Source organism: Littorina saxatilis, linkage group LG3 (genome assembly GCF_037325665.1).
Source record: "Littorina saxatilis isolate snail1 linkage group LG3, US_GU_Lsax_2.0, whole genome shotgun sequence".
NCBI lineage: Eukaryota > Metazoa > Mollusca > Gastropoda > Littorinimorpha > Littorinidae > Littorina > Littorina saxatilis.
This window is the reverse complement of record NC_090247.1, coordinates 9,654,902-9,680,905: the sequence shown is the minus strand read 5'-3', so window position 1 is coordinate 9,680,905 and position 26,004 is coordinate 9,654,902. Positions and strand designations below refer to the sequence as shown.

General features: G+C 44.2%; 2 protein-coding genes across 2 annotated transcripts in view; one reads left to right on the top strand and one right to left on the bottom strand.

Annotated features, from left to right (window-relative positions):
- The window catches only part of LOC138961565 (testin-like), a gene marked incomplete at its 5' end in the record, with an annotated part of 63,440 nt that extends 39,443 nt beyond the window's left edge, over positions 1 to 23,997 (top strand). Inside the window, 5 exon segments of the mRNA XM_070333230.1 lie at positions 11,416 to 11,616; positions 15,556 to 15,730; positions 17,268 to 17,437; positions 18,015 to 18,201; positions 18,737 to 23,997. Coding sequence (XP_070189331.1) covers positions 11,416 to 11,616; positions 15,556 to 15,730; positions 17,268 to 17,437; positions 18,015 to 18,201; positions 18,737 to 18,885 — 882 coding nt within the window.
- Positions 23,998 to 24,349: 352 nt separating this feature from the next.
- LOC138961093 (ATP-dependent RNA helicase DHX33-like) overlaps positions 24,350 to 26,004 on the bottom strand; it is a 38,135-nt gene continuing 36,480 nt past the window's right edge. The window contains exons 18-20 of the mRNA XM_070332690.1: positions 25,522 to 25,588; positions 25,107 to 25,216; positions 24,350 to 24,614 (exon numbers count right to left, since the gene is read on the bottom strand). Of these exons, the coding sequence (XP_070188791.1) occupies positions 24,527 to 24,614; positions 25,107 to 25,216; positions 25,522 to 25,588 (265 nt within the window). The 3' untranslated portion in view covers positions 24,350 to 24,526. The remainder of the gene's footprint in view (positions 24,615 to 25,106; positions 25,217 to 25,521; positions 25,589 to 26,004) is intronic.

Below are 26,004 nucleotides of genomic sequence, written 5' to 3'. Positions count from 1 at the left end.
TACTGATTTTACGAATTACGATTATCACCTGAATGACACCCCCCGGGGCCTCACCCCCACCCTCATCTTTTCAGGAAGGAAACAGGTACTGAGGTCACCTACCTGTCTGTGGGTGCGTACCTCATCAGCTGAATATACACCCCACCCTCGTCTTTTCAGGAAGGAAACAGGTGCTGAGGTCACCTACCTGTCTGTGGGTGCGTACCTCATCAGCTGAATATACACCCCACCCCTCACCCCACCCTCATCTTTTCAGGAAGGAAACAGGTACTGAGGTCACCTACCTGTCTGTGGGTGCGTACCTCATCAGCTGAATATACACCCCACCCCTCACCCCCACCCCCTCCTTTCTAAAAACTAAAATGTGGTGGATTAACTTCTTACCTATCAAAAAGTGTGTATCTCAGACTAATCACATGAAAAAGGAAGAAAAATCCGCACGACACCTCGTCACTCAGTCAACAAAACGTTTGGGAAGTCACTTCGTACCTGTCCATTGGTGCGTAACTCATGATTATCACCTGAATAGAGCCCCATCCCCACCCCGCTCCAACAGTCCCGTTCAGTAAACAAAAGTGTGGGTGGGTGGATGGGGGGGGGGGGGTTGTCAGTAAGAGTCAAAAAGGTGGGTGTCAGTAAGAGTTCCGGTAGCTGTGACGCAGTGTATCGTGGCAGGAGTAGGGAGAATCGTGCCCCCCTCCCCCACGAATTGACACAAACACTGACACACGCGCACATATGTCGTAAAATTTCAATTCAAGGCACACACACTCCTTCCTGTCTTGTCAGTGTTGGCTTTCGAGGAACTCCTTATTATGTATTTCGTGATCTGCATTTTGATACAGTTGATACTGACGGGATGTGCTGTCATTTATATTCTGAATACTGTGCTGATCGGAAATTCGGTTAGAGTTTCAATACCTTTGGAAGTAATATTTCCTTTTGTATTTTGTTGTTGTCGGTCTTTTGCGAATTGGAAATTCCTCCGTCAATATTTTCGATGCCTTTGTAATGTTGAAAATCCCAGCTTGTTTTGGTTTCAAGGTGTTTTGGATACCTTTGTGAAGTGGAAATCTAACCGCATTTTCTGTGCGTCTGTGAATTTCATTGGAGAACATTTTGACGTATAAAAGACTTGGTTGCCTTGAAGACGATCAGTCTGCTGAGATTATCTTCCTGCACCTTGAGAGTGAAGTGTTCATCAGTTGTTAATTATGGCAGAGGTAAGTGATGAAACTTTTTCCCTGGGACGCCTTTGTTTGGCTGCATTTTTTTAATCAGCGATTTAAAAAGCGAGTGCATAACAGGACCGTGAGCAGTAGAGTAGGGAACAATTTACGATGAAATATATATTACACACGAAACCTCTTGCTTGGTCATAGCCTGCCCCCACCTCCTTCCAAGAACACACGGCACATTTCTCCTGAATCGAGTAAAACGTAACTTTTATTGCAATAGGAAAGGAAGGGAAGACCACACACACAAAGAAACAGGGACGAAGAAATATCTCTGAATTTAGCAGTAACAATAAACATTTAATTTCAATATCTCTGTAAAATTGTATTTCCATTTTCTCTCAATATGTAATCTTCCTCAACACAACGCAGAATATATATTATACAGGCATGAGACCAAGGGTAGGGCGGATGGTGGCGAGAGAGGTGAAGGGACGGGGAATGTTTACAGTGCCGTGTGCCGGTGTAACACGAGAAAATTACTCCCACGAGATTTTTACTCCGGAGTAAACATTTCGTACAAAAAAGTTACTCCCTTTACGAAAAAAGCACTCCCCCATTGCACGAGAAAATTACTCCCCAAGACAGGTGAGTTCCGAGTAAACATTTCGTACACAAATGTTACTCCCCTGACGAATAAATTAATAACGAATAAATTACTTCACCCCAACACGAGCAATTAACTTCCCATGCCAGGTGTACGAAATTGTTACTCCCTTGTCCCCTGTTAGTCTTGGTGGTGGAACGGGTGGAAGGAGGGTAGCGCGACATTCGTGTGGGCGAGATCACTTATTGGCATTATCCCTTCGCCCGCATCCCATTTTTGCGTACGAGATTTTTACTGGAAGTAAACTGAAAATGGGGAGTAAAATTTTCGTGGAGGGAGTAATTTTTTCGTGCCTTGGGGAGTTCTTTTCTCGTACGAAAAGTGTACTCGGAGTAAGAATTTCGTACGAAATATTTACTCCGGAGTAAATTTTTCGTGGAGTAAAAATTTCGTGTTACACCGGGCTGTGCCCGCCAGTGTTGAGCTCAGGCACCGTCGCGGCAGACGCGCCTTAGTTCTATGCATGAAAATGCAGCGCGCTATTCTAGCCATCTGGCCAACTGGCGTCCTCATCTCTGAGGCAGACTGATACCAAGAGGTGGGCGGGGACGTAGCTCAGTTGGTAGCGCGCTGGCTTTGTAGCCAGTTGGTCGCTATCAGCGTGGGTTCGATCCCCACGTTCGGCGAGAGATTTATTTCTCGGAGTCAACTTTGTGCAGACTCTCTTCGGTGTCCGAACACCCCCGTGTGCACACATGCGCACGAAAAAGATCCCACGTTCACTGCGAAAGTCTCAGGGCTTGGAAAACACAAAGACACGCATGCATCATCTCTCGTCTCTGATTATCATGATCGTATTTCGATACTTTGACGAGACAAACCCAATGCTGGTGTGTCGAAGAAGACAGCCACAGCGGGCTTGTTCGAATCAAAGTATCACACCATATCTTCAGCGTATTACCAATACCTGTCCCAATATAGACCAGTTGGTCTAAGAGGACGTTAAACCCTAATAGTCAGTCAGTCAGACCAAGAGGTGTAAGTTACACCCGTCTTCAGGCTCAGGCATTTTCAAACGCTCGACTCAAGACTATATATAACAAATGATGCCTCCTCTTTATGCGACTGTCGGCACGCGTTGTCAGCAACATTCCAGGGAGAGTGTTTCACCCACCAATCTGCCATTGTCTCCACATTCCTTTCTCCCTTATCTTTACCTGCACAGACAGGTAGACAGCTGTCTGCACCTAGCTGATAACTGTAACGATAGGTAGAGATGCTGCCACCGCCTGTTTCCTCATTCGCAGGTATAGAAAGACAGGTAAAGTTCTTCAACTTTTCGACTTGTGTGCATTGCTGTGGAAAACAGCGCGCTATCGGTGTCGATGCTTCTGCCCGTCATGTCGGAGTAGAGAAACTTTTCCCTGCTCCAGTTGCAAAATCAAAATTTGTCCTATTTAGTAACAAGAAGAAAATATGTTGAAGGGTAAAAAAAAAAAAGTTTAGGGGTTTGTAACCAGGAACTTTTTTTATTTTTTGCTTAAAACATAGGGTTCGGTAACAAGGAACTATTTTTTGGTTTGTGTTGCCGCTTAATGCATAGAGGAGAGGAGGATGAAGGAAATTGTTATCTCCCTTCTCTGATAGTTTGTGTTGTGATCGGTGGCTGTGTGTAGACACTGGAACTATGGATGTAATGTAATTGGGATGTAAAAGGGGTTATTGGACTTCTGGGGGTATCAACACCACACACACACACACACCCCTCCTCTCCCTCCTCACGCTTTTGTATGAATCGATACTTTATTCCCGGTCATACTCACTCGCGTACATACGCACGCACACACACACACACACACACACACACACACACACACACACACACACACACACACACACACACACACACACACACACACACACAGATAGTGTAATAACTGTAATCAGACATCACCAGTCAACAATCATTATGATGATTCATGAAGTACACATTTCATCACCCCACTGCTGGTGCAGACACATGGCTTCTTCATCATCACTCTCTTCCTTCCTTCCTTCCGCAGTTGGATCTGTCTGTACATCGAATGAAAGAGAGAAACCCAAACATCGTTTATAATGTTGAATCATAGTTTAAATTGTCCGTCACTGTGATGTGTAGTAGGCCTATTTTGTGTTATGTTGAAAAGCCGACACTACCCGACAATTATTGTCCTTATATTCTTTGTAAAGACTTTAAGTATTTCGAGTGTCGAGTATTGTCAACATGACCTCTTTCAACGGCTCAAACAAGCCTGGAGTGTGTGCTGTTATGGCTTGGTTATTTTCGGCTACTTTGGAGGCGGGGTTACATGAGGTCATGCAGTGTTTTATTCAGACACTGGCTTCATTCACGTAGGATTTTCGCCATTTTAGTGTCATCATTATTATTACTATTTTCTGTCGTTTTTGTGACCTATCGACATCATTTATTGCTAGACTAAGCGTTTTGTGTCTCTTGTTTTCTCTTACTCCTTTCTCATTTTGTGTCGTTTCTGGTGTCTATTCTGTGGGACGGGATGATGTTTGGATAAAATAGTTCTAAAGCAGGAATATAGAGAAAAAGAAATCACGGAAAACACTGCCTTTAGCAGCCGTCCCAGACCGTGTTATTTACGACGTCTGAAGTGTGTGAGAGCAAGCAAAATGATGACAAATGGCATCGCTTTCGTTGCGGCCAATAACCGTGCAATCAACGCTGATCATAGAGTTTTGCCAGCGAAGTCACAGGTCACGATGGCTGTATTAGAGCAGAGTCAATATTCCTTTTTGGCCACGGGGCCAATTCGGCACCAATTTCTGGCAGTTAGAGATAGACGGGATGCACTATCCCACGTCGGCTTCCCTCACCCCACTGAAACACTGTCGCATTTACCCAATTCTGGAACTCACAGAAAAAACCGCCTGTATGCACTCTCAGCCTCCCCCCCTCCCCCCAATTCTGGTAGTTAAAGAAACAGCAAATGCATTATAACAACCCCCACCTCGTCCCCCTCCCCTCAGTTCCAGCTGCTTGAGAGACACGGAATGTATTATTACCCCCCCCCTCCTCCACTGACACATCCACCCCTACTGCCAAACCCAGACTCTCTACTTCCACCCTCAATCCCCACCCCTTTACACCCCCCCCCCCCCCTTCTGTACACACTCGCTCAAAAACATGAAAAATATAATCTGTATTATATAAAGCCCACTGTCCGTCTGTCACACTTTTGATCGCTTTTAGCTTCGGCGTTTGTCGACGATTTGCCTGAAATTTGGCCAACTAAATGAAAACTGTGGGGAAAATTTCTTGTGATTCATAATTCTTTCCTTCTTTTCTTTCTTTATTTGGTGTTTAACGTCGTTTTCAACCGTTCAAGGTTATATTGCGACGGGGAAAGGGGGGAGATGGGATAGAGCCACTTGTCAATTGTTTCTTGTTCCTTGTGATTCATAAAGACACTAACATTTTGTCACGAGTAGACAATAAAAACAGTCTTTGTATGCAAACAATAGTGATCATATGGCTCAGCACACACCCCCCCCCCCCCCCACTCACAGAGTCGCCCTTCCTTGAATTTCATCGTCACTTGCGAACCGATGCTGTAGACGAGGCATCCCCGATGGCTCATGGTGTGAGGAAGGAAATCAATAATGGTTTACTGTTGTCCTAGTCCCGAGAGCACTGTTGCAAGTTTGTGATTCCAGCCTGTCCGACCGCCGGTGCCTTTCTGTGTGTGTGTTTGAATGGGATTTCCCACGTCTGTCTGCTGTTACGTGTGTTGCTTCCTACCTTGATTGAGGGGCATGTGGTGTGGACTATTGCAATTTCCACTCCAGTTCTCCCTGTCACCAGTTTGGTGGTAGTCTCGCATGTAAGTCAGCTTTTTCATAACTCGCTCAATCATCTGTGGGGATTTTCTCTCGACGTGTCTGAGTAAGTTTGATTTCTCACGCCAGTCTGGTCATTGGTGTAGCAGTACGTCGTGTGGAGTATTGGACGGTCTGCTTCGGTTCTTCCTGTCATCAGTTTGCTGGTGGTCTCGTGTGTAAGTGAACTTATCCATATATATCGTTCAATCATATGTGGGGGGTTTCTCGCAGTGTGTCTGAGTTTGTTTGATTTCTCACACCAATCTGGTCTTTGATGAAGCGATAATGTCTTGTGGATTATAGGACGGTCCGCTTCAGGAGTAATGTAGTATGTAGGTGTCAGTTATCACCGTCTATCTGCTGTATATCCGTGGGATTTTCGGCGTGTTTGTGGATTATTGAAAATGCCGCTTAAGTCATTCCTGTCACCCGTTAGGTGGAAGTCCAGTATGTAAGTGTCATCTTCCATGCCTGATCATGCTGAGGTTTTACGAGTAGAGTCCTTAGCTGGTATAACTTGGCAGAGCTGAAAGTTGTCGCGGGTTATGTTGTATGACAGTCAAGTTTGAATGTATATGGGATATTTTTGAATGTGTATTGGATAATTATCGGATCACCATTTTTGCTCGGCAATGTAACCTCAAGATCAGTATCAACCTGCCAAGTGATGCAAGATGCTTGATCCGAAGCAATTAACATGAAGCATGTTTTTGTTGTGTCTGTTGTAATCTTGGAAACAAGAGTGATAATTCGTGACACGTCCGTCTGGCCCTACGTGGGAGTGGACACGTTTGAGTAAATTTTACGTTTAAGACATGAAAGCTTGAATGTCTTGAGTGTAAATTGTAGGCAATGCTGGCAGTAATGCAGTGTGAGCCGGTGTGTGAATAGTAGGCAATGCTGGCAGTAATGCAGTGTGAGCCGGTGTGTGAATAGTAGGCAATGCTGGCAGTAATGCAGTGTGAGCCGGTGTGTGAATAAGTTGTAAGGGTCGGCTGCACCGATAACTCTGCGGTTGCCTCTGTTTATTGGGACACAGATTCAAAGCACGTCATGCATAACAATTAGGTCTACTAATATCGACAACCGGTCAGACAGGTGTTGTGACACTATTAATAAACCGTCAGTTAACCCAACGTTTGCGGGGTCGGATTGGTTGAAATTGAGGTTTATTTGTGAATTCAACCAGTCCGACCTCGCCGCTGGCTCCCACCCCGTTGGTAACCTCATGCACATCAGTCCAGAACTCGATATGGAACATTTCGGTGAAAGATGGCAGGTTTGTCAATATGAAATCAAAACACAGAGAACATTAAAGAGATGTGTTTATGGCTATGATTTTCATTACAGCTTCAACAGGCAAATTGCAAGCCCTGAATTTGAGGTCAACGTGTGTGAGAGAGATAAAGGCGGGTATTGATTGGAAGTTGAGTAAACATGGTAAAACATCCAGCAAAACCCTCCTCCGATGACTCACTGCCAAGGAGATTTTTACACCCCCAGTATAGGGGTGTGTATAGGATTCGGTCGATGTGTTTGTTTGTTTGTGTGTTTGTGTTCGCATATAGATCTCAAGAATGAACGGACCGATCGTCACCAAACTTGGTGAACAGGTTCTATACATTCCTGAGACGGTCCTTACAAAAATTGGGACCAGTCAAACACACGGTTAGGGAGTTATTGGTGGATTAAGATTCTACAAGGACGTATAGAGGGACATATTAATGGTCAAAGGGAAATAACCTTCTCAGTTGGTGGCAGTGAGAATGGTAAGGACGGGGGTGTTTTTCCTACCTCGGAGGAATTTCTTGTTTGTTTGCTATTGATGATGCACATGTAACTTTGTTAATGTTTCATTTGCGGTTATCATGGGTAAAAAGTCTTGTTATAACAACGCTATTGTAACGACCGAAGCTTTACGCTGAAAAAATACCACCTTTCTGACAATGAGGTTCCATGTTTTGCAAACAGTTTCCCGTAAGGAAAATAAACGCAGACAACTTCAAATATTTCCGCTAGAAAGGGCTCATAGATTTCCTTTCCCTAGCGAATGGAATGCCAGAGAAGACTTCTACTGACAAATATGTCCCCCTTCACACGAAATAAGATATCTTCGAGCTAAGACACATTGTCATTGTCTTCTACTTGTTCATCGTCTTCTTTCTTGTGTTCCGCCTGGCCTTTGTTTAGACCTCTTTGTTTCATTTTGTTTGCCTTTCTCTTTGTTTTTATTGTCCTGCATTGGCAGCTTACAAACATTGTACTTGAGCACCTTCAGATCAGCTGTATCAACCAGCAGTCAAACAACAACCACATTTCGCTAGAAGGGCATTTGTTAAGTCATAGTTTATTTTTAATAGAGAAATAATAAATCTCCTTGATGATTATAAGCATTGTTTATGGACGTCACAACAAAAACACCCTCACGAAACATGACGTAGACTAATCTGACTCTGTGAGCGAATTAGCGATCGGCACTAATCTCTGCAGGCTAATTCCAGCTGTATTAGAATGCTTGGGAATAGTGCCGCGACTATTTCGGTTGACTTTTATATAAGTGAATGGCCGAAGAAAGTTGTCAACAAACAACGCCCTTGATAGTCAGGAAGTACTCGCTTTAACCGAAAAGAACTGCCAGCAGGTACGTCACGTGGGCAGGTGGGGTCAATCAGGCAGCTGGGATAAATACAGGCTTGACCGGCCTTTTGTCTCATTAGCAGTTGGACTCTTCAACAAACAGTTCTGTATTGTGTGTGCCTGTGTTCAGCGTGAACTAAAGTGTGGTGCTACTGAAACACTGACGCTTGGACAGTGGTTTTAGACAGTCTTCTGACCACGGTCATCGTCTTTGGCCACCTGCTCGGAATTGTGTCTTGTGAAACACAACTCAGCTCCAGTCGTCATAAGACAATCTTTGCCAGCACTGCCATCGTGTCAGCCTACTACTCTGGCTACAAAACCCAGTCCCTAAATCTGAACCGCACTCCAGTCGTCATAAGACAATCTTTGCCAGCACTGCCATCGTGTCAGCCTACTACTCTGGCTACAAAACCCAGTCCCTAAATCTGAACCGCACTCCAGTCGTTATAAGACAATCTTTGCCAGCACTGCCATCGTGTCAGCCTACTACTCTGGCTACAAAACACAGTCCCTAAATCTGAACCGCACTCCAATCGTCATAACACAATCTTTGCCAGCACTGCCATCGTGTCAGCCTACTACTCTGGCTACAAAACCCATTCCCTAAATCTGAACCGCACTCCAGTCGTCATAAGACAATCTTTGCCAGCACTGCCATCGTGTCAGCCTACTACTCTGGCTACACAACCCAGTCCCTAAATCTGAACCACACTCCAGTCGTTATAAGACAATCTTTGCCAGCACTGCCATCGTGTCAGCCTACTACTCTGGCTACACAACCCAGTCCCTAAATCTGAACCGCACTCCAGTCGTCATAAGACAATCTTTGCCAGCACTGCCATCGTGTCAGCCTACTACTCTGGCTACAAAACCCAGTCCCTAAATCTGAACCACATTCCAGTCGTCATAAGACAATCCTTGCCAGCACTGCCATCGTGTCAGCCTACTACTCTGGCTACACAACCCAGTCCCTCAACCTGAACCGCCCTCCAGTCGTCATAAGACATTTGTTTGCAACCGCTGTCATCGCTTCGGTCAACTTACTGAAGTCACCAAACGCATGCTGACACAAGTCCTAAAACATTGTGTCGGAAATGACAGAGCACGCTTCCCTCTCTCCTGACGACGTGGAGAGACGGTTCCGAAGGGGAAGCGCAACGTTCTCCCACCAGTTTCTCCAAGTGGCGGAGGGTTCTTTCTCGTATCTCTAGACTACATTGAAGTTCTGACTGTTCAGCCATCGGAACGTTCTCCTGTCGTCTCTGGCTGTATTCCTTGGCATTTCACATTCAAAAACTTTTGAACAAAAGTGGCCTGCAGGGAACTAGGCAGTTTGCATGATTATTGGCCATTTCCAGTTAATGCATTCGTAGCGCTATCGCGAGCGCTTACGAATGTTCTTCATCAGAACACGACAGACAATGAACGTATGAGAAGCTTCTTTACGCTGTGGTGTCTGGAGACTGCAACTGTCAAATGTCAGATTATGCAATTTTCGTTCTTTCTTTCTTTTCTCTATTCCATTAATTCTGTCTTTCTTTCTGTCTGTCTGTCTTTTCTCTGTTCCATTAATTCAGTCTTTCTTTCTGTCTGTCTTTTTAATTTTCTATTGCATTAGTTTAGGGTGGTCAATATTCACTAACTGTGTTTTATGGCTCTGACGTCACGTGAGAACTCCCAGAGAGGCCTGTCGGGCAGATACGTTGATGATCATGAACATTGCAGGTTGGGATTTTTGACAAAGGTTTGATACGCGGACACTGCCTGACACTCACAGCGCAGAATCAATATTGTCTTTATATATCGTGCTGCTCGGATGACCGGGACTCTGCATTCAGTATTGTCTTTGTGTCTCATAACGTTCCCATTTGGACTCCTATATTTAATCTCCTCAATTTGTTTCTCTGTATGTGTGTCTGTCTGTCTCCTCCCCACCCACCCCTCTCTCTCTCTCTCTCTCTCTCTCTCTCTCGCTCGTTTTCCGCACTTGTCAACGCTCTGGTTGATTCTTCAGACAAGATAACTGGTCCAGTGAGGTCATACAATCAATAAAATGCTGGTTCAATTATTTGTATTTATCATTTGCCGAGACATGTTATAAACAGCCTGTGTGGACATCGCGAGGAATAAATGATTTTTGCTATTGGGCTTACAGTTGTCGAGCATCAGGTAGGCATTCCAGGAACGTTGCAAACCCACCCGTATTGTCATTCACAGGAACGTTGCAAACCCACCCGTATTGTCATTCACAGGAATGTTGCAAACCCCCCCGTATTGTCATTCACAGGAACGTTGCAAACCCACCCGTATTGTCATTCACAGGAACGTTGCAAACCCACCCGTATTGTCATTCACAGGAACGTTGCAAGCCCACCCGTATTGTCATTCACAGGAACGTTGCAAGCCCACCCGTATTGTCATTCACAGGAACGTTGCAAATCCACCCGTATTGTCATTCACAAATATGTCAACTCTCTCAGGTTGGTGAGGTGTTCATACGACAATGTTTACGACATATCGCAACATGGGTAAAATGCACGTGAGACTTCAGTGGGGATGTGACATATGGGTACGTACTGTAACTGTAATTCTTCCATGGGTGAGCTCCAAGAGTCCTGCAAAGTTACTGCACGAGTCATTTTCTGTCTTCTTCTTCTTCTTCTTCTTCTTCTTCTTCTTCTTCTTCTTCTTCTTCTTCTTCTTCTTCTTCTTCTCAAATTCTTCTCAAATTCTTCTTCTTCTCAAATTCTTCTTCTTCTTCTTCTCAAATTCTTCTTCTTTCCTCAATTTGTTTTACTCTTACTATGATGTTGCGCTATATAAATGCTCATTTATTATTATTATTATTATTACTGTCACCATTTGGTGAGATTTGTTCGTGCCACAACGTTTTTATTACCCTACCACGCCATCTTTGAGGGACAATCTTTTATGTTTGCAAGGCTAATGCTTTTCGCGTTGATGGCATAACAAGCTATCTGACTCCGGTGACGTTGTGATTGAACAAGGCCTGTTGTGTGTGTTGCAGGTCGTGGTATTTCAGTTATTTTTCTTGGAGTACACGTCAGTTCATTAAGGGTCCATGTTCTTGTCGTGTTGCAGTTGATCTTCTCGGGGGAGTACACGAAGGCGATGGAGGAAAGTTACCATAAGGAGCACCTGGCGTGCTGGAACTGCGACAAGAAGCTGATCGCGTGCCGCTACATCATGCGGGAAGAGCACCCCCACTGCGTGCCCTGCTACCAGCAGCTCTTCGCGCACAACTGCGAAGACTGCAGCAAGCCTATTGGACCCGACTACAAGGTGAGAACATCAACAACAACAACAACATGTTTAAGTCCTTTTAAAAGTCTGAGTAACACAGGTCTTAAACAGAAGGGAGTCTTCAAATGTGGGTACATTTACACAGGTTATGAGCAGAAAGTTTGAACAAATGTGACCCTCCACCACAAAATGAGTCGCATGTCACCTCGCGCGGTTCTGCGCTAGGCTTAATATAAGTCCGGGGAGTGTCTGGAATCAGTGTGAGGGTCACCTTAGTCACAGGCTTATAACTCAAACAGTTTTCGCTCTTTTCTAAAACGGTTTTCACCACTGGATAGAGCATAAAAACCTCTTTAGAATAATGTAAAGATATGAAAATCATGCAAAGGTGACATGCGACTCATTCCGTGGTGGAGGGTCACAAATAGGGTCTGAAGAACGGAGGAATCTTAAATTGGGGGGTCTTAAAAGGGGGTTTCCACTGGCCTGAGACACTGACCACATTTACTGGCCTGTCCATGGTGTATTGTCACCACTGTCCTGAGACACTGACCACATTTACTGGCCTGTCCATGGTGTATTGTCACCACTGGCCTGAGACACTGACCACATTTACTGGCCTGTCCATGGTGTATTGTCACCACTGGCCTGAGACACTGACCAAATTTACTGGCCTGTCCATGGTGTATTGTCACCACTGGCCTGAGACACTGACCAAATTTACTGGCCTGTCCATGGTGTATTGTCACCACTGGCCTGAGACACTGACCACATTTACTGGCCTGTCCATGGTGTATTGTCACCACTGGCCTGAGACACTGACCAAATTTACTGGCCTGTCCATGGTGTATTGTCACCACTGGCCTGAGACACTGACCACATTTACTGGCCTGTCCATGGTGTATTGTCACCACTGGCCTGAGACACTGACCAAATTTACTGGCCTGTCCATGGTGTATTGTCACCACTGGCCTGAGACACTGACCACATTTACTGGCCTGTCCATGGTGTATTGTCACCACTGGCCTGAGACACTGACCACATTTACTGGCCTGTCCATGGTGTATTGTCACCACTGGCCTGAGACACTGACCAAATTTACTGCCCTGTCCATGGTGTATTGTCACCACTGGCCTGAGACACTGACCAAATTTACTGGCCTGTCCATGGTGTATTGTCACCACTGGCCTGAGACACTGACCACATTTACTGGCCTGTCCATGGTGTATTGTCACCACTGGCCTGAGACACTGACCAAATTTACTGGCCTGTCCATGGTGTATTGTCACCACTGGCCTGAGACACTGACCAAATTTACTGGCCTGTCCATGGTGTATTGTCACCACTGGCCTGAGACACTGACCAAATTTACTGGCCTGTCCATGGTGTATTGTCACCACTGGCCTGAGACACTGACCACATTTACTGGCCTGTCCATGGTGTATTGTCACCGCTGTCCTGAGACACTGACCACATTTACTGGCCTGTCCATGGTGTATTGTCACCACTGGCCTGAGACACTGACCAAATTTACTGGCCTGTCCATGGTGTATTGTCACCACTGGCCTGAGACACTGACCAAATTTACTGGCCTGTCCATGGTGTATTGTCACCACTGTCCTGAGACACTGACCACATTTACTGGCCTGTCCATGGTGTATTGTCACCACTGGCCTGAGACACTGACCAAATTTACTGGCCTGTCCATGGTGTATTGTCACCACTGTCCTGAGACACTGACCAAATTTACTGGCCTGTCCATGGTGTATTGTCACCACTGGCCTGAGACACTGACCAAATTTACTGGCCTGTCCATGGTGTATTGTCACCACTGGCCTGAGACACTGACCAAATTTACTGGCCCGTGTATTGTCACCACTGGCCTTGCGTTACCGAGAGCAAGGCAGCAGAATTAACCTCTACCTGGCCTTAAAAATTGTCTTTAAGATTTCGTAAAGAAAAAAAGACCGGATACATTGTGATGTTCTTCTCCATTTCCACTTTTCGTCCAGTATCGCGAGTATCTACTGCTCTGATTCCTTTGAACGCCCAGCTATCAGGACAGGCACGAAACATCCAGCCCTTCAGTGGCTGTAATGATAGAAAGCAATCTGTACCATATCAAGCGCAAAAAGCTAAAGCCCTGAAACCTGGACCATGGAAGCTTTCCCCAAACCTCGCCTCATCCCCACCCTGTCATGTTCATTCACGCAACAAGATTGCAGAAGCCGCAAAGAATGTTAGCATGTATCGGAACGATGATAGACAGTTGAACCTCCGTTTTAAGTGCCCCTCACCCCCAGTCCCCCACCCCCCGATTTATGCACACACCCCCTCCATTTTCAGACTGTGCTTCCACAGATTTTCTGTTGACAACTACTGTAAGTTTAGCTCGGTTTACCGACTCCCTGTTTTAAGTTTTAAGACTTTTTTTTTTACTTTTTTTTTTACACGTGTTCAAGTTTGGAAGCCGTAGACTGAATGTTTTTTGGCTGTGTGGAGGGATTCGAGGTTTGACGGCGCTGAGTCATGACCCTACTGGTAGCTAGCATACCAGACGTAAGCAGACATGTTTGTATCCCCCCACAAAGTGAGTTTTTGATGCCAGACTCCCCCGTAACTATCTGCACGTGAAATACGACAAGTGAAGTAATTTGGTACAACAGCTGTTACTTTACTCTTGTGCAATGAAGGCACATCAGTGGAGAGAGTTGCGCTTACGTGTGTACGTGTGCTGGGGGGTGAGGGGGGGGGGGTTCTAGGGAAGTAGAAAGGAGCTTTGGGTGACTGTTAAAAAGGAAACCCCGAGAGAGAAAAACCCCAGTGATATTAGTTACTTTATGAGTGGAACTGGGGGTAGGGGTATAGAGGAAGTGTGTGTGTGTGGGGGGGGGGGGGGTTGGGAACGTTGAAAGAAAACAACAGTAGCGTATGAAAAAAACTCTTGGAGGGGGGAGGGGAGGGAGTAGAGGAGAGGGGGAAGGGGGCTTTTGGGAGACCGGCGAAAGAAAACGAGGAGAAGACGGCAGTGACAGACTTTTTGTTTTGTTTTATGCGTGGAGCGGAGGTTTACATATGGAACTCATCTCGAGAATGATGGTGGGGGGTGGGGAGCGGGTGGTGAAGACAGAGGGGTGTTGGGTTGGGCCGGTTACCGGTTACCTGTATAATTCCCATTTAAAGTTTTGCAACGAGCCGCCATTGCTGGATTCCCCCAAGATTTTTCGTTTCTTTTTTTGCTGCCAACTTCCTGCATTCCTTGCTTTTGTCGATGTATAACTGTCCAGCTGCAAATTGAAAGTGATAAACGAAAGGAGGCCTGACTGGCTGAGTGCTCTGGTAACCATTTGGAAGTTTAGCATTTACAGCCAGAAAGGCTTGCCGACTGACAACACCCCTTTTGCAACACGCCGCAGGGATGTTCCTGACTTCTCCCTCCTTCTGGATCTCTCTCATCAACTCAGTGTTTCTCTCTCTTTCTCTCTCAGTCTCTCTCTTTTAAACACACACACACACACACACACACACACACACACACACACACACACACGACATAATCCATCAAAACACCGAACATTGGAGGTTTACTTTCATTAATAAAAAAAATAGAGGATGTAAACGTGACCTAGTTTATACAGACCAGGTTTTAAATCGGTTTGTGCTTAGGTTTCAAAAGTTGCCATTCCCCATTGGAAAACGAAGCTTCAGACTGAGATTTTGATGACCAGAAAAAAACCCACAAAGGTTGTCAATGGACAGATAAAAGCAGTCTAGCTATGCTGTATGTGGGGAACATATTGGGTGAATGTGGGCAGCATTTCTCCACTCCATTCGTGGTTAGCCCAGATGCTACCCATATGGGACCCGGCCAGATCGGCTAAAATAACATGGGGCTGATATGGGGCTGACATGCAGCAGGTGTAGTAGGTCATTAAAGGGATTAAAAGTGTCAATATTTGTGTGTTGCTGTGATTGCAGGACCTGTCGTACAAGGACCGCCACTGGCACGAGCACTGCTTCAAGTGTTCGCAGTGCGAGAAGACTCTCGTTGACCAGCCCTTTGCGCCTAAGAACGAGAAGATCTTCTGCTCCGAGTGCTTTGACAACAACTTTGCCGCCCGCTGTGACGGCTGTCAAAATCCTTTTAAAGGAGGTGAGTGTTTGGACCTAATCTTTATTTTTGTTCAATCTGAGAGGTGTTTCATGTACAATGGGTGATTAGTCTAGTCAATCACTCTGTGGTGGATTCAATTGAGTTTTGAATAGAAGTTGTTGCTCACCATTCCCTGATCGTCAATAATCTGTCACAGGTGTTAAAATACATGTGTTTAATCACATCCCCAATATGCCATATCCATGCACGTTTTTGAGTCACTTGAGAAAAAGTGACTCTATGTAATCGGTCAGTGTTAGTCTGTCCGGCCGGCCGTCCGTAGACACCACCTTAACGTTGGACTTTTCTCGGAAACTATCAAAGCGATCGGGCTCATATTTTGTTTAGTCGTGACCTCCAATGACCTCTACACTTTAACGATGGTTTCGTTGACCTTTGACCTTTTCAAGGTCACAGGTCAGCGTCAAAGGAAAAATTAGACATTTTATATCTTTGACAGGAAACTATCAAAGCGATCGGGCTCATATTTTGTTTAGTCGTGACCTCCAATGACCTCTACACTTTAACGATGGTTTCGTTGACCTTTGACCTTTTTCAAGGTCACAGGTCAGCGTCAAAGGAAAAATTAGACATTTTATATCTTTGACAAAGTTCATCGGATGTGATTGAAACTTTGTAGGATTATTCTTTACATCAAAGTATTTACATCTGTAGCCTTTTACGAACGTTATCAGAAAAACAAGGGAGATAACTAGCCTTTTCTGTTCGGCAACACACAACTTAACGTTGGGCTTTTCTCGGAAACTATAAAAGTGACCGGGCTCAAATTTTATGTGAACGTGACTCATTGTGTTGTGAATAGCAATTTCTTCCTGTCCATCTGATGCCTCATATAATATTCAGAACTGCGAAAGTGACTCGATCGAGCGTTTGCTCTTCTTGTTAGGAATATTCTACAGTTTGCAACATTCATGGATCATCATTGGAGAAGAGACGTTTAATCAATCAATCAATCAATGAGGCTTATATCGCGCATATTCCGTGGGTACAGTTCTAGGCGCTCTGCAGTGATGCCGTGTGAGATGAAATTTTATACGGCCAGTAATTGCAGCCATTTCGGCGCATATTTACCTTTCACGGCCTATTATTCCAAGTCACACGGGTATAGGTAGACAATTATTAACTGTGCCTAAGCAATTTTTGCCAGGAAAGACCCTTTTGTCAATCGTGGGATCTTTAACGTGCACACCCAATGTAGTGTACACGGGGGGGGGGGGGGGGGGGGTTCGGACACCGAAGAGAGTCTGCACACAAATTTGACTCAGAAATAAATTTCCGCCGAACCTGGGATCGAACTCACGCTGACAGCGGCCAACTGAATACAAATCCAGCGCGCTACCAACTGAGCTATATCCCCGCCCCAATGGGCCTGCTCATAGTTTGCAGCCACAGACCCAGTGTGTTCTGTCTCTCCTATATTCATGTATGTTGTTGAACAAATTACGTGATTGGAATTGTTTTGCTGGAAGGTTGCCAAGTATTGTTACTGACATGATTCTTGTCTCTCTCTATGCAGGCATGAAGAAGTTTGAGTACAAGGGCAAGCAGTGGCATGACGAGTGCTTCATCTGTGCCGAGTGCAACCAGCCAATCGGCAACAAGAGCTTCATCCCACGTGACGACCGCGTCATCTGCGTCCCATGTTACGAGAGCAACTACGCTCAGAAATGTGTCAAATGCTCTGGAGTGAGTAGTTCTTCTGATTTATGTCTTCTCGCTAAACCCCCACCCCCCCCCCCCCCACACACACACACACACCATTTCAATCACCACCACACATCCAAACATGATAACTGGAGTCAGTGTTGACTGATTTCAAAGACGATCTTAACAACTTCTCAAGCACATGCCGTTATGCTTTGGAGCTTTGCCGGCTCGTCTTTTTCGTCAAATAACTAGGATGCACCAATATGTGGAGTTTGTTCTAAGCTTGAAACAAACACAATTAGTTCAGATTTCACAGATTATTGATTGCTGTTTGCTGTGCGATTGCTGTTTAGTATTTTAATCGGGGCTTGTGAAGTCAAGGTTACAAAAAGTCAGTACATTGTGAGGGGAAGGGAGGGGGCTGGGTGAGTGTGATGCACAACTAGCCATGAACCATGGGTCAAGTAAACTAAGCTTTTGCGTCAGTTCGAGCCCTAATTGCTTATTATTAATTGCTTCATGCTATGTATTTTGAATAACATTTTGTTTAAACCCAACTAACGATGAAAGACGGAGAATGGCATGAACATTGATGATGAATGAATCCTACCTTCAGGTGATCAACAAGGGTGGGATCAGCTACAAGAACGCCCCGTGGCACCGCGAGTGCTTCGTGTGCACCAACTGCAACAAGCAGCTGTCCGGGGAGAAGTTCACGTCAAAGGACGAGCAGCCGTACTGCGGCGACTGCTTCGGTGAGCTCTTCGCCAAGCGGTGCTGTCGCTGCACCAAGCCCATCACAGGTATGATCAACTTTTTGTCTCTTCGTCTCATAACCCGTCTTTCTGGTCTCATAAATGTACGTTGTTCCAATTTTGCCCAGCCCATCAATGGTAACAACAACATTCTTGAATTATGGCTCACATTCAGCAATCCAGACCCTTCGATTTCCTGTCACTAATTATGTAGGGATAGTGGTATACCTTCCTTCCCACTTACACCATTGTGTAGATCAGCACAGATCCGCCCAGGATTATGCCAGGAACAATAGACTCCTTCCACTTGGACACATACCAGCCTGGCTGAGATACATGGTTATGTAGTGGCCATATATCCTGCTTGTTACTTCAAATCATAGCTCAGTTCTGGACTATTCCCACTGCCTCTCAGTAAGGCATGACTGACTTTTAACTCTTTACGGAAGGTTATTGTGGCTTGGGTAAAAGTTGATTGCAACGATTTAATCCTACTTCATGTCGCCTGCACATTTAAATCAGACTTGAGCTCAAACTACACCTACAGGTGAACAATTCTCTCATGTTGTGGTGTGGTTTGCAGGTATTGGTGGCACCAAGTTCATCAGTTTCGAGGACCGGCACTGGCACAGCGAGTGTTTCGTCTGTTACAAGTGCGACGCCTCCATGGTGGGACGCGGCTTCCTCATGAATTCAGACGAGATTCTCTGCCCCGAATGTGGACGTAGTTAATTATCTCCCTTCTCTAATTATCTCCCTTCTTGAAAATCTCGTTTTTGTGTTACAACTGAACTCTTTTCTTTTGTCGTCAGTTCGGTTGCATTTTGAATATTGGCATATTATTACCGTAGGATGGTAGTGTTTTTTTCTACATAATGTGTTAAAGAAATAGCTGTAAAGAAAAGCTTGAGAAGTTATGGATGGAAATGTACAGGAATATGTGTAATGGTTGAGGATTGAGACAGGACTGGTTTGCAAAGCGTTTGTTGTCCCCATTCTGGGGTTGTAACTACCATGCCAGCATGAAATACTGGCAAAGTGGTTCAAACTGTCATTTTCACTGGAGGTCCGTTTTATGAAAGATCGTTTTGCCAGTAAAGGAATTTACCTCAGAAAGACCGCTGAGCATTAACGAATCAAAATATTCAGATTTTCCTCCATATCAAAATCCTCAACCAATGGGAGGACGTTAGGTCAAAGCAAGAGGTGACTCCATGAGGGTACACACAGTGTGAATACATCAACATGTATTTGTTTGCATGGATACAAGGGTCAAAGAACAAGGATGGAACAAATAATAATTCAATTTGACAAACCGAAACATTTACTGGAACCTCGATCTCTCGATCTAGGAGGTGGACGAACAAGACCACTGACCTTTCTTGTTTTGTGAATCTTGATTGTGGAATGTTAGTAAGGTATCTGTTTGAGATATCTGCATTGCTTGAAGCCATATCAAGCGTTGATCGGTGTTTACAGTGTAGAGGTTGCTATGATGTAAGTCTATTATTTATGAACTTGTGTTGTGCTTGTATTAGCCTGTTGTGGGGTTATCCTCACAACGGTGTGTGACACTGTAGAATGTTAGCTTGTTTCTGATTGGATTGAATTGGTGTTACGTCATTATAATATTTCTCTGTGACGCCATGTTACTTCTTCGTCACTTTTGATGCACATTTGCATCGGGTAGAAATGATGATTGTATTCGAGGTTTACAGCAGATCTATGTAGATACATTTCCTTTACCCGTTTGAGTTATGAATTTACAACGGTGTATTTCATGTATTTTCAACAATATTAGTTGTTGTTTTTTCTCTCAGAAAACTATATCCTTCTCGTTGAAGGAAAACTGTAATCACAAACTTTGACAGATCATCTATGGAGAGAAGGAACAAAGTCAGTTTCCATGGAAACTACTGTTTCTATTTTTATTCTAGATTTATTTGAACATTACATTCAACTGCTGCTCAGAGAAGTTCTATTCTAAGCGATGCAAGGCAGCAAAGTATATGAACGTGTATCTGTGATACCAACTTCTGCATTCGTCGACTATCAAAAATGCCATGATGGAAGAAATAGGGCCTGTTCTTCTTGTCGGCTGAAATCGGAATATCTGATTTTTGTACACTCAGCACATAGGTGATTCATCTTTACACCAAACTGAGAACATTTGAGAGAAATGGAAATTTAGGCCATTGCAATGCAATCGCTTGGTTCTCTGGTTTAACTAAGCAGACAGAAGAAGGCTGGTTGAATATCAAATCATGAGTACCAAGCTGATTAGGACTGTGTGTTTGTTGTGCACAGCCCGTCTGCCACAGTTTGGAAGCATCGTCTCAAAAGGCTTCAAATAATTTCGAAGGCTGGGTTGAAAATCCAATATTTGAATGCAGCTCGTTACCTTTGTATTGCTTCAAACATTCAACTGAAATGTCTAAGGCATTTACATGTACGACGATTTATGAAGAACATATCGTTTCTTTTTTTCCCTTCTTCTTTGTGTTATATCAGTTGTTAATATAGTAATTGCGACAGTGGTGTAAATATCAGGTAACGTTGCTTTTTCACTATTTATTGTCTCTTTTCTTGAAATAGGCAGAAAACGCAGGAATATTTAAGAGATATATAAGAATATTGTAGTGCATTTTTACACTTGCCATCTTTTATCATGTTTTTGATTAACTTGTAGTTAGTCATTATTTTTAAACTGTCACTCAAAAAATGCAAAGTAGAGAGAGAGTCTCAGTCGTTTTATTCGATGTGTGTAACAATTGTACCTGCTTTCGAGATGTGTGTGTGCATAATGGAAATGTTTTGAGCAATTAATTGCTTTTCGGTGTTTTGTTAGTTCAGTATTTGAGCTAATCAACTGGTGCTTCCTTCCAAAGCCTTTTCCGTTGCTGTCTGTGTGGATCAATCTTTTTCGTTGCTGTCTTTGTATCAATCTTTTCCGTTGCTGTCTTTGTGTCAATCTTTTCCGTTGCTGTCTTTGTGTCAATCTTTTCCCTTGCTGTCTTTGTATCAATCTTTTCCCTTGCTGTCTTTGTATCAATCTTTTCTGTTTCTGTTTTTGTATCAATCTTTTCCGTTTCTGTCTTTGTATCAATCTTGTCCGTTTCTGTCTTTGTATCAATCTTTTCCGTTGCTGTCTTTGTATCAATCTTTTCCGTTTCTGTCTTTGTATCAATCGTTTCCGTTGCTGTCTTTGTTTCAATCTTTTCCGTTGCTGTCTTTGTATCAATCTTTTTCGTTTCTGTCTTTGTGTCAATCTTGTCCGTTGCTGTCTTTGTGTCAATCTTTTCCGTTGCTGTCTTTGTATCAATCTTTTCCCTTGCTGTCTTTGTGTTAATACGTTCGCTCTCTCCGCAATATTTATCTTTGCACTTGTGGAAATCAAATGCTTCCATATACTAAATGTCAATAAAATACAGTTTGATAAATGTAACCGTCAAATGTGTAACAACTTGAATTCAGTTTCTGTACATTTCAAACTGCCACCGCCAAAGGTTAACTGAGTCGTGTTCTGAAGAAAGTCTGCTAGCGTTTTAAGCGAATGCTGTTACTGTGCTTTTTATACTTGTTTTGATTATGCAAAACGTTGTTATGCTGCTGCCTTTGTTGTTGTGTACATACATAATTATTGTCTCACTGAGTGCTAAGAACATGTTGACTTGAGATTTTTAAAGACGTATTTGCAGTTAATATTTTATACGATATTTGCACAAATGTTGTTTCCGCACCCTTTTGGATAGTGTTAATATTACGGAATTTCGACCTTTTTAAAAAATGTTTAACATAGACATTGGAGAGTTATGAACTATTACATTTGCTTATGAAAGGCAGTGGGCCGTACAGTTGATGGATGAACACATCATGTCAAGATGTGTCGGAATAAGCGACGTAAAAGACACCACTTTACATGAGGAGGAGTCAGATTGTATAATGGACTGAGTATGACTCCATCAGTGGAATTAGTGAAAACAAAACACACACGTTTCATTTGAGGAGGTGGAGTCAGATTTCAAAATGGATCCAGTATGACTGTACCTCATTGCAGAAATGTCATATGAAGACTTCATAACATGCAATGTGTCAGCAGAAGGAAAGGTACTGTTTATCAAGTCGAATAGGGTTAAAGGACTGTGTCTTTACCACACAAGAAACGTCACACTTTCCAGCGTGTAAAAGGTTACAGAAGCCTATCATATGGACAGAAGGGCAAGTATTGCATATTTCTATCCAGTCCATATTACTTTGTTGATCTCAATATCCGCACACTGCTGTCATCTTATTGAGTATCTCGTTTTACCAGAAAGCGGTGTTACATCCGGGAGAATGGACTGCAGAGTAAAGTTCAGTGCAGACAGACCAGCTGACATGCTGTGGGGTTCAGCTTCCACTGAGCTCAGGATCCAAAGTTGAAAGCTTACACTTGGCTCGCATGAAACGAATCAGATCTTATTTGTTATGATCAGTGTACGATTTATTTTTAAATCAATTCGTAGGAGTTCCCCTAAAGAAGGTGTGATATTTAGGTGAAAAATACATGAAACGTGTTTGAACAATGCGCAATCGAATGTCGGGGTTCAATTCTGTTGATGTACGAGTCTACACTAAAGCCTTCAATACTTGTGTGCATTGTTTGAAGATCTCGCGAGAAAATCAGATAATGGAGAAGAAGCGTTTCTTGGGGTTTCTCGCCGCGAGGAACGCTAGGATTTGGCGAGAGTAGCATGCCTTGGAGGAGCTCGCTTGGCGAGAAGAAATGGCGGCCACACAGCTGCCAATCCGATTGGCTGTTCGTGGCTGTTTACCGACTACCTTTTCGATATCAAGCAATCGAGTTTAATTCTTGCGTAGCTAGCCATCAGACCGTTTCATATATACTCTCGCTGTCTTACATTTCGAGAGGCTAGCCGCAAGCAATCCTTGCCCGAAAGAAAGGGGCGTTTGTTTTACCATGTCTTCGTCCATGCTAACGTCTTGTTGCACCACCCACCCACCCCCACCCCCTTCCCGCCCAGAAATAAAAATGTCTCTTACCTTTGTAATGCTGATGTAGTTTTGCTACAGTAGCCTGCTATCTGGATATTCTTTAAAGACACTTTCTGACCCGCGTATCCCATCTGGCTAATCATCACAGACTGTTGAGGCGGCTTCAAGGGATAAGACCATCTTTGTGACCCGCGTATCCCATCTGGCTAATCATCACAGACTGTTGAGGCGGCTTCAAGGGATAAGACCATCTTTGTGACCCGCGTATCCCATCTGGCTAATCATCACAGTCTGTTGAGGCGGCTTCAAGGGATAAGACCATCTTTGTGACCCGCGTATCCCATCTGGCTAATCATCACAGACTGTTGAGGCGGCTTCAAGGGATAAGACCATCTTTCCATTTAACCTTCGTGGTTGAAAACGACGTTAAACACCAAATAAAGAAAGAAATCTTTCCATTTGGACACATACCCCAAGTTAACAGCATGGCTGCTGTCCTTACAGAGTGACATGTTTCCTTGCTGCAATTCAGGCCGTAATTGACACCTATATCAATCAGCGAAAGTCATTCAGCATAAAATTTCCAGCTCCGCACAGGGAGAAGCCAGACTGGTGATATTCGGTATGTGTCAAAGTGGAAGGCTTCTCGGATCCCGTGTAAAAGCCTGGACAGATCTGTGATGGTGTGTATGATGGTTGGCGCGGGAAGGACTGTGTCTTTCAGCCATGCAAGCGGAGTGCTGTGTTGTGTATATGCAAACTTGTACTGCGAGAGAGTTGAGCTGCGCTAGAGCCACAGAACTTGTGATATGTAGATACGAGAGCTGGAATAAAAGCACTTGGAAAACCCATCTACCTACCTGTGTGTGTGTGTGTGTGTGTGTGTGTGTGTGTGTGTGTGTATGTGTGCACTTTAATGTGTGTGTGTGTGTGCGTGTGCGGGCACATGCGCGTTTGTGTCTCTGTGCACGTTAGTGTGTGTGTGTATGTGTGTAAAACGCTCATTACAGTAACATTGTCTGCACTGAGATACACCCACTATGCTGTTGCCTGTCAAAACACAACTCGTGCAACACGTGCCTTCTGCTTGAAGGAAGCGTAAAACAACACTGTGGATGCTACACATACATGGCACTGTTCCTTTAGGAAATATCATGTCTGCAATAGGTGGTTGAAATAAGCACAATACACACAGTGCGCTTAGGGGCACCTGTTTTATTTCAGTTTTATGACAGTCGCGTAATGTATCTCATTGCCAAACCCAAAACACACGCACGCACGCATACACACACATGTGCACGCATGCACAAACACACACACACATGTGCACGCATGAACTTACATACACACACACACACACACTGATGATGACAGCCGATCAGGTCTCCATGTATCCCAGTCTCTTTGTCTTGAAGTAAGCGTTGGCCACCTCCATCAGCCAGGCTGCGTCCACCACGCTCACGTCCCTGAAAACGACAACAGTGACATCACCACGCATGATATACCTCAAACCACCACCTTTACCAGATTCACAGCTTTTAAAGCAAAAACAACCATCACATGTTGAGCTTGCCTCATACATCCCCAAGACCTCCACCATCTCACTGTCGTATTACAATCAGTCAAACGAAATGAAAACTCGCCCGATTTCGATTTCACCGTAGCATTATTCATATTCATGCAGCTTGGCAAACACCACAGAGATACGAGGTCTACCAAATGTATGTGGTTTTCTTCCCTGTTTCGTCTGGTTAGTTATGGACACATGTAAACAAGGTGATTAATCTGAAAGGGAGACTGTAGTTCTCAGTAAACTAGGTTTAATAACTAAACGCACGCACGCACGCACGCACGCACGCACACACACACGCACGCACGCACGCACGCACGCACGCACGCACGCACGCACGCACACACACACACACACACACACACACACACACACACACACTACTGACCTCATGTAACACTTGGTTGTCTTGACCAGCTCAGAGTAGACGAGCACAGCGGGTTTACTTCTGGACAGAGCCGAGGACGGGTGGATACATACCCGTTCCCTGCTGGACACCTAAAACAAATCACAAAATAAGAGTCAACTACCCCAGTTCTGACCAAAGCAGATGCCGGATGAATACATACACGTTCACTGATACACACCTGACAACATAGCACACTACAACAGGAAACAGGGATTTGCTATTGGCCAGCGCTCAACAGTTTAGAACTGGATACATTAGAAAATGTTTACCTTTCCCATTTTCAAGTCATGAAACTTCTCATTGGAATCATTTATTCCAACTATCTTAATCAATGCAACCCTGTCTCTACAATCAGAAACAGACAAAGCACATTGCACAAGCAAGAAGTACTCACAGTGAGATATTCTCCCTCTTTCTGCAACTCTGCAGCGTTCATGAAGAAGGCCGCGGCGAGGCACTTCCTGCAAAAATCACGAAGAATATATTAAAGGTGGTCGTCTACATTTTTGCTTTTTTTCAATAATCTTATGGTTAGATTTCGCTAAAAAGTTATGTCAGATGATGAATGAACCATGGGGAAAAAAAGTTACAGAAAAAAATATATATGTAAAAAAATATTTTATTTTTGGGTAGCGTGACTCACGCTTCCAATATTTTGTTTTCTGTTTGCTGAGAACATGTGCTTTGCATAAAAATACTGACCAATCAAATTCATGTCACTATGCTTATAGCCACGCCCAAACAAGTGCAGCAACAGATTGACACTGGAGCGCTGTCCACGCTTTTTTTTAAACGCACGAAATGCACGGGATTTGAGAGGAGTTTTGCGCTTGGCATTTTCCAAATAAGGATATCCTACTATGAGTACTACGCTGGA